Source organism: Centruroides sculpturatus, unplaced genomic scaffold (genome assembly GCF_000671375.1).
Source record: "Centruroides sculpturatus isolate CEXI.00-Female unplaced genomic scaffold, Cexi_2.0 scaffold1474, whole genome shotgun sequence".
Classification (NCBI taxonomy): domain Eukaryota; kingdom Metazoa; phylum Arthropoda; class Arachnida; order Scorpiones; family Buthidae; genus Centruroides; species Centruroides sculpturatus.
Window position 1 is genome coordinate 68,615 of NW_019385938.1, and position 20,654 is coordinate 89,268.

Sequence of the window (20,654 nt, forward strand, 5' to 3'; positions counted from 1 at the left end):
CTCACCAATGGGCTGATTACATGGAGTTTTCGAATTTAATTCACATTTCTAACACTTAAATAGATGCTAGTTACAATAGAAAGTCCTCCTGTAAGGGTCCGTTTAACAATTAGCCTAAATGTGGCATTGCCTTATTTTATCAGTCCAGTCCAATCCACTCCATTCGTTGTCTATGGTTACTCTGAGTTCGAATTACAGTGATTTTTGATTGCATGGTTACTCTATGACTTGTAGGGCATGAAAATATTTATAAAAAGTAGATTAACTTTATTCTTCGTTCTTTAATCATTTTAATTAATTCCCTTGAGAGTCAGGCTCACCCATATTCGACATAACTGGCCGGCTATATAGCCTTATACAGGTGTTACAGTCAAAACGCGTTTTTAGTTAGAACGCGTTTTAACTAGTTGAAACTAGTTTATACTGAATGTCTTTGTTACAACCCGTTTTGTCTAGCTAAAACTAGTTTTAACTCAAATTCATTTTTGACTAGCAGTAAATTCTAGTTTTAACTAGACAAAACNTACGTTCCGCTTTATAAGAATTTTGCATTGTAGGAATCCTTAAATACGTGAGCCAATCACAGCCCGTCACGTGTGCAGTTTACGGACTACGACTGTTTGAAAGGTTTTCTTCCATAAAAGTAATAGCATCGTCAAACGGTGCACACTCGGTAAGTAATCCTACAATTTTTCGTTTATAGCATAGTTTATGCGGATTATTCCCAAAAAATTATACGTAATTTGGAAATGTTGAGTCAAATTAGTCTAGAATCGATTAATTTTATAATCGATTCTAGACTAATTTGACTCAACATTTCCAAAACACGTATATTTTTTTGGGAATAATCCGTATAAACTATGCTATAAACGAAAAATTGTAGGATTACTTACCGAGTGTGCACCGTTCGACGACGCCATTGCTTAAGCTTGTTTTCGTCGCGGAGCAGCGCATCGAACGGTGAGCGCGTTTTCTGTTAAGTTATTTTTCTGCGAAAAATTCGCTAAACTTTGGAGACATCATTAACAAAAATATAATTTTTATGGCCGTTGAATAAAAAATGTTTCTTTCACAAGAAATGTATAAAATTACAGTACTGTATTAGATTTACATAATATAAATATAATACTGTACAGACAATAGTAAACTCAACTTGCCTGCCTAAAATCTCCGCAGCGTGGCGCTGAATGGCTGAAAGTAGTTCGGCTGCTCGTCCACTATTGAGATAACGTTTTCCCGCATTTTAGGAGTCTCTTTTAGCGTCCTTATACGAATACAGTCGCAATTTTTTCACCGCGATATACAAATCCGCATTATTTGAACCCGCATTATAGGGAGGTCTACTGTAATAATAATTGCAAAAACAATCTCAAAAAATTTTAAAAAGATTTTAATGTTAATAATATCTGTATTATACTGTACAATAAGAACTATCTGGAATTGAGATGAATCTGTGGTTGCAACCACAGATTGTTCTTGGCAGAAGTGATTGTTTAAATTAACAGATATAAAATAATTTTTATTAATTTCATTTTGTTGGTTTTATTAAGAAAGTTGCTGATAATTTACAATATCCAACATAGTAGTTTTTTTTTTATAATTCTTTTCATCTTATGAGCACTAAGAGGATTCAGTCCTGTCAAAGGTTTGGCCAGATCTATAATGAGGCAGTCAGTTAGTGAGGGACAGAGCTTGGCATATTGAGACAGACCACCTATTGAAAAAATTTCTGAGGATTTTGACTTTGGATTTGACCCCAGGTCCTCCAGGGGTCAAATCCAAAGTCAAAAGTCAGTTAGGCATCAGCTTACTGCGGATGCCTAACTGCTTCACCATCTGGCAGGCTCAACAAAAAGAGTTTGAGAATCAATCAATTAGCTCTTATTCTCTATAGCAAATTAAAATATATTAAAATCAACATTCATATTTTAAATAGTTTTCCTTGAGTTATTACATAGAAAAGGAAAATTAATGGAAATTTATCAACTTTCATGATGAAAGAAAACATGTTTTCTTTATCCCAGAACAGATTTTTCCTGGTTCTTAATTTTGTATAAGCTTAACTTCATCTCATAACAATTTAATATTTTTATTGAAAGTAATATTTGTAATGTTGTTTGTTATAAGCATATTTATCAGAATAGAAATTACTATAGTAAATGAGGAGGAGAGAACTTCACTAGCTCATTTTTTTTTACTTCATTCACTAGTTAATTTTCACTAGTTTATGTAGTTTTCTTTTAAAAATGAAAATTAAAGAAAATGAGTTTATTACAATGGAGAGAGCAGACTCACTTTTATATTTAGTATTTCATTATTTTTTAGTTAATTTAAATTTTACATTATCCTTGTTCTACTTAAAGAATTAATTATAGATACCTGCATATGGTTTATTGTGATTTAAAATGATACAAATAAGTTTATCTGAATTTGAGAATATTCTAATTTCTGTTTAATTATTTTGTAGCCTGAAGATGAACAGAAATATTTGAAAGCATTTGAATTTGTGATTTTTTATTAATTTTATTGCTCAATAAAATAATTGGTTGAAGCAAAAAGAATAAAGCAATTTTTGTTGTTAGTAGAATTGAATCAGTGTTTATAAAAATTTATGAAATTTTCAGTAAAAAGTTTTCTTATTTGTATTAGGTGGAGTTTCCTGTAAATGTATTATCACGCCAGGCGACATTTGAAATTCAATATGGTCATATACAACGACCTACTCATTTTAATACTTCTTGGGATTGGGCAAAATATGAGGTATATTTCTATATTTAATTAATTTAAATTTAATTCAAATAAATTATTTTAGATGATAATAGATATCCAATAATTTTTTGTTGCTAAATTGAATTAGATTAAGTGGCAGATAATATGGTGATAGAATGTTTAAAACACAACTTTATATCACATGGTTTTTTCATGTAAATTTGGGCCACAGAAATTTAATTATAGGTTCAAGTGTGCCATGAGATAAGAAAGGTTGAAAAAAACTGCTTTAGATCTTTAAAAACTTGTTTCATGGAAAATATTTTACTAATGATGAAGTTTGAGCAACAGTATAAACATGGATGCATGTGCAGCCTGAAGATTTCAATAACAGTAAGATACAAAACTTGGCAAAGTGATGGAACAAATATCTAAATAAGGTGACAATTATATGGAAAAGTAGAGGACAGTCTGAGGTATTGTATGTTTCTACATGTATAGTTGTTGAATAGAGAAATAGTGGCAAAGTCTTTTCAATCAAGTCTTGTATCTTTATTTTGATTATATTACTAATATACTAAGTGAACATAAAGTAAAAAAAAAAAAAATTTGTTCTTGAATTGAAACGTTACCGGAAATAAAGATTCATTAAATGTTTTTATTAATACCGGTAATCAACTTAGAAGATATTGCTATAAAGTAAAAAGTGTTTTTCTGGAAATATATATAATATAGCCAATGCTGAAATTTGTCATTTCTTAAAGCACTAGTACATATTGTAATAGATATTTGTTTCAGAATTTGTCTAGTTTTTAAAGTCACTTTTTGAAATGCTAACTTGGTTTCTGCAGATGTTGAAACATTATTATATTTCAGCATCTGTCTAATTAAACTAGGCAATTCATATAATGCTTCTCAGATTATTAGCATATGGCATAATAAAAAACAACTTTTAAACAGCAAAACATTTAACAATTTTTACATATTTTAAGTTTTTTTTTTACTCTCACCCTGTGGGTACTAAGAGAGTCTTTTACATACTCAGCATGAGCTAAAACTGATTAGAATATTTTATTTTCTTACAGAAAAACATGGCAAATGCATTTTGGATTGAGGTTTATATTATGATTGACTTAACTCCTCTAAAATCATTTTTCTATATTGGTAGCAGTTTCCAAACTGCTGAGATATTCATAATTTTCAAAAAAAAATAAATAAATAAAAATAAAGTTTATAGACTTTACATACATGGCTTGTCTGTGTGTGACAATCAAGCTTATTTTTATTCTATCAATATATATCACCAAATACCTTCTAAATATAATCACACACACCCTCTAGAAATAGTCTGAGGATATAGTTTGAAAAATGCTGTTCTAAATGTTTGTAATGTATTGAACAATTTAATTTTTATTAATTGTGAAATATTTCTTTGTATTAATTGCAATAAAATAATTTTATTTTACATTTTTACATTACATTTTACATTTACACAATATTTATTAATAAAAATTTCAAATCTGTTATAAAATAGGTTTATGCTCACAAATGGATTGATGTATCAGAACATGATTGGGGTGTGGCACTTTTAAATACAAATAAATATGGCCATGCAGTTCATTCCAATGTAATTCGGCTTTCTTTGCTGCGAGCCTCAAAGAGTCCAGATCCAACAGCAGATATTGGAGAACATAGATTTTCATATGCTCTCATGCCTCATACAGGTTTGTTTAAAGTTTAATGTAGAAATCATAATTAAAGAATTTTTATCAGAAGTAATTTATTACATAAAAATTTATCTATCTTTAGATACATTTTTTAAAGCATTAAATAATTATCATATTATTATTCCTGAGTTTTACTTTGTGAACACGAAGAGATTTTAATTGCTTTTGTTATGGATTTGATTAAGCCTGCAGTTAGATAGCTAGGTAGATGAAGAATGAGATCTGATATATCTAGAACAGCTGAAAAATTCTAAAGTACTCAATGTGAATTAAAACTCCAGCAGAACAGTAGAATAGGCACATAGCTGTGCATCCATCTTCTCTCTTTATTAATTATATTTTTTTGACTGAATTGAGTACATTTTTATTCCATAATAGTAACTGATATGTTTGTAAATTATTTATTTAAATTAGTTATATTAACATATTTTTGTTTACATAACTTGTGGCATCATATAATCTGCAATGGCATACACTTTGCAGAAAAATGCTAAAATAGTAATAAAATCTCCATATAAAATGCACCGTTATATATATATATATGTGTGTGTTAGTCAAAACCCGTTTTTAGTTAGAACGCGTTTTAACTAGTTGAAACTAGTTTATACTAAATGTCTTTGTTACAACCCGTTTTGTCTAGCTAAAACTAGTTTTAACTCAAATTCATTTTTGACTAGCAGTAAATTCTAGTTTTAACTAGACAAAACGGGTTTTGTCTAGTTAATTTACTGCTGTACATTTTTTGATTTTAGATAAAACTAGTTTTAACTTTTAACATTAGTTAAAACTAATTTTAGCTACATAAATATGTTTGGGGCAAATAAATAAAGTTATGTATAGTGATTCGGCAGAAGATGCTTAACATTTTGCTTATGAAAGAAATTACAGCGCTAATTCCGGTTTAGAAGCCCTCTAATGAAAATATCATATTCTGGAGTATGTTTTTCAAATAAAACTTTGAACCAACTGAATGCCGTAAATTAATCGGGCTATTTTTATGCTAAATTCTAAATAAATTACGTAATGGTGTCTTACTATATTGGATATCGGGTTTGGAGATGTTTATTTAAAACTTTGAAGTTTATTTTAAAAAATTGTATACTGTGTTTGCAATGACGACTTTTTCACTGTCTGGCATTTAGGCATCTCACCCCAAGTATCCGGGTGAGATGCCAAACGCCATTAGGGTAAGATAACAAATATAACTGCATAAAATTAATTTTTGAATTTCTTAACCAAATTTAATTTATTGCATATGTAGTACAAAGTACTTCATAGTAAGTATAACAGCACAGTATAAGTATTGTTAAGTTTCCGCCCGTTCTAACGTGTTCTATAGATAGTTAAAAGCTTTTTTCAGTCTAAAAACATTTTTGAGAAGTCCTTATATAATTTCTATGCATATCCTGCAATAAAACAAGAAAATAAAAGTTTATTAAAAATACGCATATTGGAAATCAATTAACAAAAAATAGGCACGTTACCCCAAGAAAAATGTGGCATATTTTCCATTTGTTGGGGTAAGATGCATATTAGAGTCACATGCTCCAGCATGTCGATCGGGATCGGCGGTAGCTGACAATGGAAACTTTAGAACCTCAACTACATCACATATAATTGTTTTTTGAAATTTTTAATAAATTCCATTTTAACTTTCAGTTTAAAATTATTCTAGAAACATTTCACAACAAAAACTTCGTTCTTATCTAGCTTTTATTCTTCTCGGATGTTGAAAATGAAGTAACCGTAGCCAACTACTGTACAGCTTTCCGCACTCAATATTGACCCAACGATTCATCATACAAATACATGACAATATGTGACGTCACCGTTTGAAAATATCAAAAATTAGGCATCTTCCCCCGCATACCATCTTACCCCGAATCACTCTATGCGTTGCAGTCAAACCAGTTTTTAGTTAGGATGCGTTTTAACTAGTTAAAACTAGTTTATACTGGATGTCTTTGTTAAAACCCGTTTTGTCTAGTTAAAACTAGAATTTACTGCTAGTCAAAAATGAATTTGAGTTAAAACTAGTTTTAACTAGACAAAACGGGTTTTAACAAAGACATTCAGTATAAACTAGTTTCAACTAGTTAAAACGCGTTCTAACTAAAAACGGGTTTTGACTGTAACATATACATATATATATATATATGCACCATTATATATATATATATATATATATATCTGTATCTTCAGAAGAGCAGACATTGAAAGCATGATACTGGTATGTAGTTTAGAAGGTACAGTACATTCTCAAACATTAAAACGTTTTTGTTGTGTTGCACTTTGTTGTAAATGTAATTAAAAAATAAATAAAATGAAAAACAAAATGCTGAGAGGGAAACTTCATATGTGGAAAGCACAAATACCCTATGCAATGACAATTGTTTACCATATTGCTTCATTTCTGCTCTATTTATCAATTAATAACAATAAATGTTTAAATGAGCTAAAAAAAAATAAATAGAAAATAATTTCAAAGTTCCACAGTATCTAATGATAGTATGGATAAATGATCACTCAGCTTTTGTGTGCACATGATAAAATCATATATGAGCAAAGTGATTTTAAAAAGTGATTTAGTCATAGAAATGTTTAGTAATCTTTTTAACTTAATTGAATATTTTTTCCAATGAATTAGTTTTCAATTTTTAAAAGATCAATTTTGCAAACAAATTTTTAATTAGAGAAAAATATGTTTTTAGAATTTCCAAACTATTAAAAGTTCAAAATAAGATATTTTATTGTAAAAAGTAATTTATCCTGTTAATTATAAAACTATTTGGCTTCAAAAAAGAGCATAAAGTAAATTTTTTTATTTACTGTTCATTAATAAATTCTGTAGTAATTATAAATTTATTAAGTTTGTCTCTTAATAAAAGAATTGTAATAAACTGGAAGAAAATCTAATCAGAAATTAACTTTTTTATTGCACATTCAAAATTATTAAAATGAAAATTGAAAACTGATAAATGTACTGCTCATATTACAATTACAGTATTTATCATTTAATGTTATCGGTCTTCTATATTTGCTTTTAATCTGAGTTCTTATCACACCTTTGGGGAATATTTTCAATTGATATCAAGAGAATTTTTTAGCTGTCCTACTTTATTAAATATGCATTTCAGACAGTATTAAAGTAGATACTTTTCAGGTTACAAGTTCTTTTACAACAACATTACTTTTTTTTTTAAATCATTACAACTATATACACAAAATTTTTGATTTTGCTACATTGTATAAAAATATACTCACATTCAGTGAAGATTAAACATTAAATATATATATTTTTTTTCTTATTTTTATTGGGTTTTTTCCCCTGAGATCTTTTTTAATGATATCTTATATCTATAAATATATTTGATAAAATATTATAAAATTTACTTTTTTTTTTCATTTCTTAATAAAATTAAATATAAAAATCTACTCTATTTTAAATGTAATTTCCATTTAAAAAACTTAGTTTTTATTTATTAAAAACCCCAGAACTTTTCCTTAAATATATACATTGCAGTATGTTATAAACATATTTATACTTCTCATTTAATAAACTATTCATGTCACCTGAGCTACTGTGATATTTAGTTCTTTGGTGATTTCTGTAGTTTTTCTCACTTTCTTTCTATTCATTTAATACTCATTTACATATCACTGAAATTCTAATTAATTGCTCCTCCTTTTAGTGACAAAGGGATACCATGAATCATGCATTTTCAAACTTTTTTCTGATTTTATTTTCATAATTTGTAGGTATTCAAACCATTTTCTTTTATACATATTTCTTTTTTATTTTTGTTGAATCTCTTGTTTTGCATTCAGTATTGTTGCATTGTTTTGTTCCTGAGAAATTTGTATTATTATATTTTGTCTCTTGAAAACATAAAATTTGAACAGAAGGACAAGAAGCAAATTTTTAATTAATATTTTAAACTTTGTATATTCTTTTATGTTTAAATTTTTATCTCATATTCCATTGTATATAAATTTTGTATATTGTATTTAATAATAAATTGCCAAACGATCACCTAAATATCGGACTACTATATGGCTAATTAAATGATTAGAATAAAGTAATTTGTCATTAGAGGTAGGCGTTATGCGCCATCTCTTAAGTAAATTAATAATTAAAATTAAATAAATAAATTATTAAATTAATTTTAGAACCTTCCGGAATAAAAGAACTGGCCCGGGACGGGGCTTGAACCCACAACCTCCGCTTGCCGTGCGGTGCGCTTGCCAGTTACGCCACCCGGACCCCGAGCGAGTCTTCGCTTCCAGAAGTATATTAGATTTAGATATAACNAAAAGCCATTCTTCCGGTTGCGCCTTAATGCTCTCCCTCTCCCCCCACGGGGGAATTTCGAAAAATCCCTTCTTAGTGTGTGTTTCCATGACGTACCCTAACTGTCTACCAAATTTCACCTCTTTAGGTTAAGCGGTTTGCTCTTGGCGATGATGAATCAGTGAGTCATTCAGTCAGTCAGTCAGGACAAGCAATTTTATATATTTAGATTGTAAACGTTCCAGAAAATTGAAAATAGTTTGTTTGATTCTCAGCAATTCTCATTATTCTCAGCGGTAGGTGTTATATAACAATTACTATGGTTGTTGAAATACTGAATATAAATGGGGTTTGCTCGCAAAACCTCCACAGGCAAAGTTGCAGGTAACAGCTAGTTTTATATATTTAGATTTGTATATTTATATGATCTTAATAGATTATGCTATAAAGCTAAAACTAAATATGAAATTAGATATAAAATTTATTATTGTATTGAGCCACTTAATACAATAATTGATTAATTGAAAATAAATGAAGTAAAATATCATTATATCTAGGTAAGCGACTCTGCAGTTATTATTGATGCTGTCAAGAAGGCAGAAGATAGAGAAGGATGTTTACTTGTAAGATTGTATGAAGCTTATGGGAGTCGAGTGAAAGTAACATTGAGAAGTTGTTTGCCGATAATAAAAGTAACGTTATGTAATGCTTTAGAAGATATAGTGAATGAACCAGGAGGAGAAGTAATGTGGAAAGGTGGTAGTGTTGAATTAAATTTTACACCATTCCAAGTGATATCCCTACTCCTATATTTAGAAATGTAATTTCTTTTCTAAATTGTAATACTATTATTTTTATTGATTACATAACAATCCTGCCATTGTAGATGTTGTTAATATATACCAGAGGCATAATGAAAATTAATTTATATGTGATTAAAATTGAGAATTTTTAAAAATAATTGCATTAATTGTATAATTTGAATTAAACAATTAATGTAATAATGAAGATTTATAGTGATAAAATTTTTGAATTATCAAATATTGTAAAAAAAAAAATAATTTATATAGCATATGAATTTGTTTTTAAATTATTACAATTGTTTTCAAGTGAAATATTATTTTCAATTTTTTTCCAGTCAATCATTTGTAAATTTTTTGTATATTGAAAATTAGCTACCATAATGTACATATTATAAATATATATAAATACATAAACACATCTATCCATTTGACTAAACAATTTTAAAATCATGCTATGGTTGTAAATGCAAACTGAAAATTCCATATGTGAAATTTAAGCATATAAGTAGAATTATTTAGAAAAACATTTACATTATTTTAAAATGTATATTTGATAACAGTGAATTTTCTAGTTTATATTTAAATATGTTTTACATGTTTTAAAATGTTTTCAAAACTGTTGTTTAAATACACAAAATATTTTATAATCGTATGTATACAGAAACAAAATGAAACATTCCCAGAAAATTGCTAGTCAAACAAATGGAACATAAGAAGTCCTCTCACGATCATAAAGAATTAAATTTCAGACTGATTCAGATTTTCAGAAATTCTGTACAGAATTTGGTCTAGGATATTGTTTTCTACTCTTCATCAAGTTGTCAGATTCATTGGAGTTTAATCTATAAGAGATCTGTCTATTAATGAAGAAATTAATGTTTGTTATTTCTATTTGAAAAAATTTCACAAGAGAATCCATTCCATGAAATTGCATTGATAAATTCGAAAATATTATTATTATTAATAATTTTTCCCAAAGATTTACTGTGTATTTATACCTGTAGAACTATTTTAAAATATACTTCCAGACAGAGTTTATGTAGAATTAAGTCTTTAGTTATAAACTAAGTTGATTTTATTAATGCATTGTTTTATTCTTAACTTTTTACAAAATTTATAAAAACAAATTTCTTAATATGATTCTGATTATTTAATTGTTTGGTAATATATATTTTCATATTCAATTTTACAGTTATTCTAAATAGTTATCTGTTCTGAATTGAAGTTATAAAACTAAATATTTGATATCTATATAATAGAATAGCAGTTGCCAACATTTTTGACCTCATGGACCACTAAACTCACAACTTTGAATTCTGTGGACCACTGTCATGAATTTTTTAAAATGATACAAACATCTATAGAATAATGATCATAAAAGTTCCATCTTACTTTATTAATATGAAATTCACTTGTTTAATTATAAAAAATTAACGTAAAGTATGTTTCTGCTTGTTTGAAATAAATTTATGGATTCTCGGCTAATATTCCATGAAGGATGACATCAACAATAGTGTTGTGATTACTCACAACACTATTGTTGATTACTTATTGATCTGTTGACATTATTATTTATTGATAACAATCATTTTGTGTTTTATTTTAGATTTAAATAAAAACCCCAATGAGTGAGAAAATCAGTTGTCCACAGACCACTGGTTGGCAATTGCTGTAATAGAATATGTATAATATTGAATATATGTGTAGAATACATTTGTTGGAAAAAGATGTCTATTACCACTAGAAGACATTTTAAAAATATAAAATACAAGTATTAATATATTGTATATTGAGAGAAAATTTTGATAAAAGNGTAGAGGTGAGGAGAGAGATGAGTAAGTTACTTCTTCGTCTCTCTCCTCACCTCTACTCCGAATCCAATCGCTCACCCGCTACCGCTCGCAGGACATAACGTCGCAATTTCCGAGTCCCCCAGAGACTCGGTGGTGTCAGATTTAGGTCTCCTGACGTGGTGTCAAGAGACACCGACCCTACGGTCACAATAATAATAATTTAGTAACATAAATTTATTCATAGTAAAATGTACTCTGGGGCCGTAAAAATTATTTGGCGGGCCGTATACGGCCCGCGGGCCGCCAGTTGGACAGCCCTGATATATACTATTCGGGCTTTAAGTTGGTGTTATTTATTGTATTTAATGTTTATATTTTTTGTTCTTTTACTTTTTGTGCTTTGCAATCAATAGTTTGTTAACTTTAGAAGGCCATTTAATTTGATTTAAAATGTTAATATTCTATTAAACTTGTTAGTGGAGTTAATAAGGTGTGAATTTTTTACTACCAAGAACATTTTTGCTATACTTGCCTTACCTTACATTTTTATAATAATTTTTCATGTAAACAACTAATATTGGTTTTAAAAATGATCTGCAATTGTCAATAAAGAAATAGGCATCTGTATTAATTATGAAAACATTAAAATAACAAAAACGTGCAGAGTATGATCATGATTTTTCCAGTCTAGTTTTGAATGATTTAAAATAATATGATCTTATAAAAAAGAACAGCTGTCATCCTACATGTGTAAAAACTAAACTAAACTCATATTGATGTATTAAACTAAACTAGATTTTATTGCATAAAATCAAGGAGAAATATTGCACAGTTAAGCTAAGGTTATTTTAAAAAAATATTTTATAAATGATTTTAATTGTCAAAATTTATCTTATCATAATAATAAAAAAAAAAGCAACAAGTTAAAATATGATAAAATCAACAATTTGTTTTTAAATCCATCTCTTAAATGATGAGTTTACATAGATAGAGAAGATTTAATTGAAAATTTATCATCTTTTAAAGTACAAGTTTAAGTAGATATGTTTAATAATATAGTAATACCCCAAGTTACGTAAGTAATGTGGACTGTAGACCTTTACGTAACTCAAATTTTACATAAGTTTAATATGTAAATTGCTTAAGTGTAACTACATTATTAATAACTCAATACTGTATTTATTATTATTATATGTGTACTGTACATATATTATTTATTATTTTTTTGTATAAAAGAACAATAGAAATACAAAGTAAATATATAAACAAAACAAAGAATTTTTAAAAATTTTTCTTTTTAAGTTATTGCAGACCTTTATTACCATCAAATTTGGTTTGTCATTTTGATGCCTTTTAATGGTACAGTACTGTAAATAAACAACGAACACTATGAAAATGTAGTTTTGGTAAACAGGTTATGTATTAAACAAATCACTTGAGGCAAACTACACTAATTACGTGAAATGATACATATAGAAAAACAAGCAATGAAGATGTGCTTGGTTTTGCTGCTTGGCCTTCAATGAGAACTGAGTAGTACTGTAGAAGAATCTTGTTTACAAGAAAGATTGCCCAGTACTCTTGTGTATGTGCTTACAATTAGACCGAAAAGTAAAGGATTAGCAGAGCAATAAAGTAATAAATCAGTACAGTGCAAAATAAAGAAAGGAAGAGAGAGAGAGATGAATGAATGAATGTTTGAAATAGAATAATTCTTTGTAAAATTACATGTTACTCTACTCAGATTTTTTCCAATTTTTGAGATTTACATTTTATGTAGCTGCAAATTTACAATATTACATAACTTGGGGTATTACTGCAATAATAATAATAATAATTAAGTTCACATCAAGTATTTCTCTGATTTGTTTTCATGTCATTTTCAGTCAACATTTGAGAAAAGATATATTATCCCATCTATCTTATAATCCAAACCTGACATTGTCAGATTTTCACTCATTTTGACTATTGAAATAATTTTTAAGAATGAAAGTCATTTTGTAATAACTTAGACATGTTTGCTTATTCAATTATGTATATTCAGTTGATTTTTTTTAAACTAGAATTAAAGATATTCCAAAATACTGAAAGAAGTACATTGCAGTTTAAGGGGATTATATTGAAAAATTAGTATAATATCAAAATAGAATGGAGTGAAATTTTGATTTATACAATTAATAAAATTTTTAGTTAGATTTATATTTATATTTAAATGATCTTCATATGTATGTATATTTTATAAACACTCAAAAATTCAAACTCTACATAACTATTTAATATGAATTTTATATTCTGTATTTATATGTTATTATATTTAACAGTTTTTTAACATAATAATAGCATCAGTTTGAAATTGTACCTTTCTTCCATTTTTTATTTTTTAGGGTCATTTCAACAAGCAGGTGTTATTCAACAATCATATCAACTTACCTGTCCACTTCAGTTATATCTTACAAACAATCCAGGAAGTCATCATCCTCCTCCTGGCTTTACAATGCATAGGGTTTTACCTTTAGAAATACACGAATCCCTCAGTTGGTTTCAGGTTTGTAATTAGCATAAACTGAAATTAATATTTATTTCAAAATTTTAACAAAACAGTATTAAAAAAATTTGATATTAATAATCTTCATTTTACCTTCTACTTTGATATAATGAAAAATATGCAATTTATTTAATGAAATATCTGTATTTTTGTAAATGTGTTTATTAAAAATAAATACATATAAGATATACAAAAAAAAGTGCACAAATTTGAATATACTTTTGGATTCGTGATGAGAGTAGAATTAATTTATAAATTAGAACATGGAAGTTTTCTACTTTCAACTGATATTAAATATGAAGTTATTTTCTTCAGAATTATCACAAAGACTGGAGATGAACAGTCTGCAAAGAGTAATTTTTTTTATTGTTCATTTCAAGTGGAGGAGGATTTATAAGATTCTGGATAAACTATAAAAAGTTATGATGAGTAGAAAGCTAGATTTGAGTTGAACAAAGGTATAGTTAGAATGCCCTCAATACTGATGTTGGCCTCAGTTTCAGCTCATTGGCCAAAAGATGGGTATCAGACAAAACTGTGAAAGGATATTGTTTGACATGGTATATGTGATGAGAAAGCAAAAATCTTCACCAGAAATGAATCTAGTCAAGAATAGAGGTAATTGCAGCAATTGTCACTCTCTTCAGAGGCACCAGAGATACTCTCTTCACACTGATATAATTATGAACAACAAGATCCAAACAGATATTGATCACACCTCATATTGGGAGTCATTCTCGGATTTTCATTGATAAACAATAGGTCCTTATCTTGGATCTATGCGGTAACTGCAGGAGTTTGTCTACCTCATTAACAGAAAATAATTAAAATTTTTGTTCAAACTTCAAAACTTTGTTTTTAAAACCTTTATGATGGAAAATATAGTTTTTTGAACCATCCACAGTACACATGTTAATAAAAGTTACTTATAATTATCCAGATATTTTTAATTTTTGATTTACTTCCTTTTGGATTTTTCTGGATCCATGAGTAGTCCTTAGTATCATTTTATCTTAAATTTGTTGTCACTATATTATGCTATTCACATGATTAATCTTATCATTTTATGTTAAATTTTGAATAAATTGTACTTTATAATAAATGTGCCCCTTTTTTCCCCAAATACATTATACCATATTTCCTGTAATAATAACTCATGTAATTATTTTTCTTGTAATAGTCACCTACCTAACTTGTATTATGAGGTAAAATGCACTGGTTGAGCTAAATACCAGTATATTAGTGGTGCAATTGATCAAGTAATCAACTATCGATATGATATTTTTCAGTATCAAAATCAGGAAAACAAATACTGACTAGCATCATTATTTATGTTCAAAATTACTGGTATCAGGAATTATTAAAATTTACAAAGTTAAGGTAATTCAAGTACAGTAGAACCTCGATTATCTGGACCTCTATTATCCGGATTTTCGATTATCTGGATTGTTCAAAATAAACAAAAATTTTACGAATTTGCTGATTTGCACTTGGCAAATTACAACACTGTTTATGTATGTGATGGAATGCATAACATTTCTTGTTTCAACAACGTCTCACCTGGCACAGTGGTTGTATACTCTTAAATATATTTTGCGTTGTAATAAAAATATAACTTGACTTACATATTTATAAATAATTTATACTCAAATTGCATCATTTCTATAACCAAGTGCGGCGTAAGGCATGGGTGACGTGGGCCACCACCTATGCCTCGCGGTCCGAAGGACCTCGCACCTCAAAGGTTTATGCATTACTTAAAAGCCGCAAATGCGACAAAAAAATTTTACTCGTCATAAAATGATAAATAGTTTGTCTAATTTTTATTCATAAAAATGCAGTTTTGACTGCTTTTTATTTTATAAAATCTGTCTTCTTGAGCCCCAGAGGGCCTTTTAAACAACAGCTAATCTGTTAGCGCTGGTCAGTAGTAGTCCAAATTCAATAAAACGTTTGTTTCTTGAAAATTTGATCACGATTTAAATACAGTATTTATTTTTAATATTACCGATATGTCATTGAAAAGAAAATGTGTTGTATTATCATTAAAAGACAAATTAAAGTATTTGTTTCGATTATCCGGATTTTTCCCTATCCGGACTACCTTCATCCCCAATTAGTCTGGATAATCGAGGTTCTACTGTACTTCATTCAAATTAATTTTTATGTATTGTATATTTCTGCAGATAAGACAATAATTGAATCATAAAAAAAAAGCCCCCATAATTCAGGGTCATATTATAGGACAGATACAAAAAAATTAGATTGAAATTTATATAAATTAAAATCATTATAAAAAAAAAAAACAGAAAACCCGTAATTATTTACTAGTAGAGAGTAGGGTATGTCCACAAAATAGAATAGCCCATATGACGGTTTTTGAATAGTCAAGGTGTGAATGTTTGCAACAATAACAAGGCACTGCTGCCAGATGCAAGAAAATAAAATTTGTTCATTCAAGAAATTACAAATAGGACATAATTCTGTATACGCTATACACTATTATTATCCAGATGATGATTACTGGTGTAAACTAAATTCATAGGCTGTTGATAGTTTGAGGGTCGTCTTATAGGACAGATATATGCTAAAACTATAAAACTTTGGCAAAAATTTTTTATCTCGTCTTATCTGCAGAAATATATGGTACTTATTACAATATTCCAATTTAACTAGTTTTATATTAGTGTGACATTATAAATAATAAACATCTTATAGCCCAATGAGTATATAATGAAATAACCAACAATCGCCTGAAAGATGCAGCTAGAATTTGGCTAATTAAATGAGCCAAATTCTAGTCCAATCTTTCAAGTGATCATTGGTTATTTCAGTTGGGACATTAGTTTTACATCTCTCTCGGAATTGTGATTTTTTTTGTTCCTTCTTACTATTTCAATATATTTTATTCCAATAATTGTCCACTAAAAAGGCAGGGGAACTCACCCAGTGGGCAATTATTACAGGAAATAGTGTTTAGTCTTCTAAGATTTAATCTTTAGAATATTTAAATGACTCAAATATTTAACTTGAAAATGTTTCTTGAATTCTTTTGACTAAAATATTCAAAACAAAAGTTGTTGTTGTTGTTTAATAGTGATGTTTTAATCTTTCATAAGAAGAATTAATTCTGCAAAAGTCAAAGGCAAAAAATTTAAAATTTTAGTATGCAGCATTAACTTAGGTCTTTTATTTCTTTCTAATTTAGAATACATATGTACCAATCAGTTATAGTTACTAATATTTCCTGTAATTTTCCTTCTTCTCATTCTTACTATATTATTTTAAGAAGTACATAAATGACTTCTTTTTATGATTTGCAATTAAAATTAATTTGCTGTATTCTTGATTGCTGTGTTTTGATAATTGAGTTCAATAATGGAAGAGATGGAAATAGGATCTATTTTGGAATGTTTTTCTTGGAATGTGTAGGAGTAATGATATGTTATTTCTGCATATTACAAGAAAGAGTGAAAGCCTGAGAGAATATACTGCTAGTTCTATGAGGTTGAGATGCTTTAGTATCCTATCCTGATATGACATACTCACACATTACCTTTTAATCTAACTTTTTTAAAAATGTTTTTACATTTGTATTTCCTTCATAACAAATTCAAGTTGTTGATTGGTGATATTGAAACTTCTGCTATTTACAAGAGGATAAAACTCAACATTCAGAGCAACAATTAAACTTTTTAGTGTTAACTATAAAAAGTTTTTCATTTTGCTTATGAAAGTGCACCACCCTTGCCTGTGTTTTTATACCAATGGATGATATAACCATCAGAAATATTATTGCAGTAGAAATTTGTGTGATTGCAATTTTCATAGATGCTACTTTTTATAAAAAAATATATTTATATTTTTACTAGCTGTTACCCGTGACTTCGCTTGCAGGGATTTTGCAAGAAAACCCCATTTATATTCAGTATTTCAACACCATAGTAATTGTTATATAACACCTATCACTGAGAATGATCAGAATTGCTGAGAATCAAATGAACTATTTTCAATTTGATCAATTTTCTGAAACATTTACAATCGTTCTATAATCGAACCAATATGCAATAACAAATTCGAATTTAAAACGGTTTGAACATTTGGTTAAAAAATCAAAATATATAAAAATATTTATAACAATGTCTGAAATGTTATCAATTTAAGGGAAAGTATGGTAATCAATTTCAAAAGCTGTTCTTCAGGTTAAGCATTAATGCTCTCCCTCTCCCCTGTGGGGGAATTTTGAAAAATCCCTTCTTAGTGTTCATTTTCATGATGTCCCCTAACTGTGTACCAAATTTCACTCTTTAGGTTCAGCAGTTTGCTCTGGGCAATGATGAATCAGTGACTCAGTCAGTCAGGACAAGTAATTTTATATATTTAGATTACTTTTCCTGGCTGACTGATTCATCATTGCCCAGAGCAAACTGCTGAACCTAAAGAGGTGAAATTTGGTACACAATTAGGATATGTCATGAAAACTAAGAAGGGATTTTTCAAAATTTCCATTCGGGGGAGAGGGAGAGGATTAAGGCTTAACCTGAAGAACGGCTTCTAATGTACTATTTTAGATGTGATTTTTGTTTTCAACTACATTTAGTCTTCATTGAGTACTTAGGTGCATTAAATTGATAACATTTCAGACATTGTTATAAATATTTTTATATATTTCAATTTTTTAACCAAATGTTCAAACTGTTTTAAATTCAAATTTGTTATTACATGTTTGTTCGATTATAGAATGACTAGCTGTTACCCGCGACTTCGCCTGCGAAAATTTTGCAAGCAAACCCCATTTATATTCAGTATTTCAACAACCATAGTAATTGTTATATAACACCTACCACTGAGAATGATGAGAATTGCCGAGAATCAAACGAACTATTTTCAATTTGATCAATTTTCTGGAACGTTTACAATTATTCTATAATCAAACCAATATGCAATAACAAATTCAAATTTAAAACAGTTCGAACATTTTTAAAATCGAAATAGATAAAAATATTTATAACAGTGTCTGATCTGAAATGTTATTATGTTATTAATTTAATACACCTAAGTACTCGATGAAGATTAAATCCTCTCCCTCTCCCTCGAGGGAGAATTTCGAAAAATCCTTTCTTAGTGTGCATTGCCATGGCGTACCCTACCACAACGCAGATAAAAACAAAAAATTGCATCTAAAATAGTATAGTAGAAACCGTTCTTCCGGTTAAGCCTTAATGCTCTCCCTCTCTCCCAGCGGGGGAATTTTGAAAAATCCCTTCTTATTGTGCATTGCCAATGCATACCCTGCCACAACACAGATAAAAACAAAAAATTGCATCTAAAATAGTACAGTAAAAGCCATTCTTCCGGTTGCGCCTTAATGCTCTCCCTCTCCCCCCACGGGGGAATTTCGAAAAATCCCTTCTTAGTGTGTGTTTCCATGACGTACCCTAACTGTCTACCAAATTTCACCTCTTTAGGTTAAGCGGTTTGCTCTTGGCGATGATGAATCAGTGAGTCATTCAGTCAGTCAGTCAGGACAAGCAATTTTATATATTTAGATTGTAAACGTTCCAGAAAATTGAAAATAGTTTGTTTGATTCTCAGCAATTCTCATTATTCTCAGCGGTAGGTGTTATATAACAATTACTATGGTTGTTGAAATACTGAATATAAATGGGGTTTGCTCGCAAAACCTCCACAGGCAAAGTTGCAGGTAACAGCTAGTTTTATATATTTAGATTTGTATATTTATATGATCTTAATAGATTATGCTATAAAGCTAAAACTAAATATGAAATTAGATATAAAATTTATTATTGTATTGAGCCACTTAATACAATAATTGATTAATTGAAAATAAATGAAGTAAAATATCATTATATCTAGGTAAGCGACTCTGCAGTTATTATTGATGCTGTCAAGAAGGCAGAAGATAGAGAAGGATGTTTACTTGTAAGATTGTATGAAGCTTATGGGAGTCGAGTGAAAGTAACATTGAGAAGTTGTTTGCCGATAATAAAAGTAACGTTATGTAATGCTTTAGAAGATATAGTGAATGAACCAGGAGGAGAAGTAATGTGGAAAGGTGGTAGTGTTGAATTAAATTTTACACCATTCCAAGTGATATCCCTACTCCTATATTTAGAAATGTAATTTCTTTTCTAAATTGTAATACTATTATTTTTATTGATTACATAACAATCCTGCCATTGTAGATGTTGTTAATATATACCAGAGGCATAATGAAAATTAATTTATATGTGATTAAAATTGAGAATTTTTAAAAATAATTGCATTAATTGTATAATTTGAATTAAACAATTAATGTAATAATGAAGATTTATAGTGATAAAATTTTTGAATTATCAAATATTGTAAAAAAAAAAATAATTTATATAGCATATGAATTTGTTTTTAAATTATTACAATTGTTTTCAAGTGAAATATTATTTTCAATTTTTTTCCAGTCAATCATTTGTAAATTTTTTGTATATTGAAAATTAGCTACCATAATGTACATATTATAAATATATATAAATACATAAACACATCTATCCATTTGACTAAACAATTTTAAAATCATGCTATGGTTGTAAATGCAAACTGAAAATTCCATATGTGAAATTTAAGCATATAAGTAGAATTATTTAGAAAAACATTTACATTATTTTAAAATGTATATTTGATAACAGTGAATTTTCTAGTTTATATTTAAATATGTTTTACATGTTTTAAAATGTTTTCAAAACTGTTGTTTAAATACACAAAATATTTTATAATCGTATGTATACAGAA

At 28.3% G+C, this 20,654-nt stretch overlaps 1 protein-coding gene across 1 annotated transcript; it reads left to right on the forward strand.

The window, feature by feature from the left end:
- The first annotated feature begins 63 nt into the window (after nt 1-63).
- On the forward strand, nt 64-20,129 carry LOC111612700 (alpha-mannosidase 2C1-like). The gene is made up of 5 exons (XM_023353940.1): nt 64-90; nt 2,650-2,760; nt 4,244-4,433; nt 13,708-13,868; nt 19,746-20,129. Exons 1-5 carry the CDS (start codon nt 64-66, stop codon nt 20,010-20,012), a joined length of 756 nt encoding a protein of 251 aa, XP_023209708.1. The 3' UTR covers nt 20,013-20,129.
- The last annotated feature ends 525 nt before the right edge of the window (nt 20,130-20,654 follow it).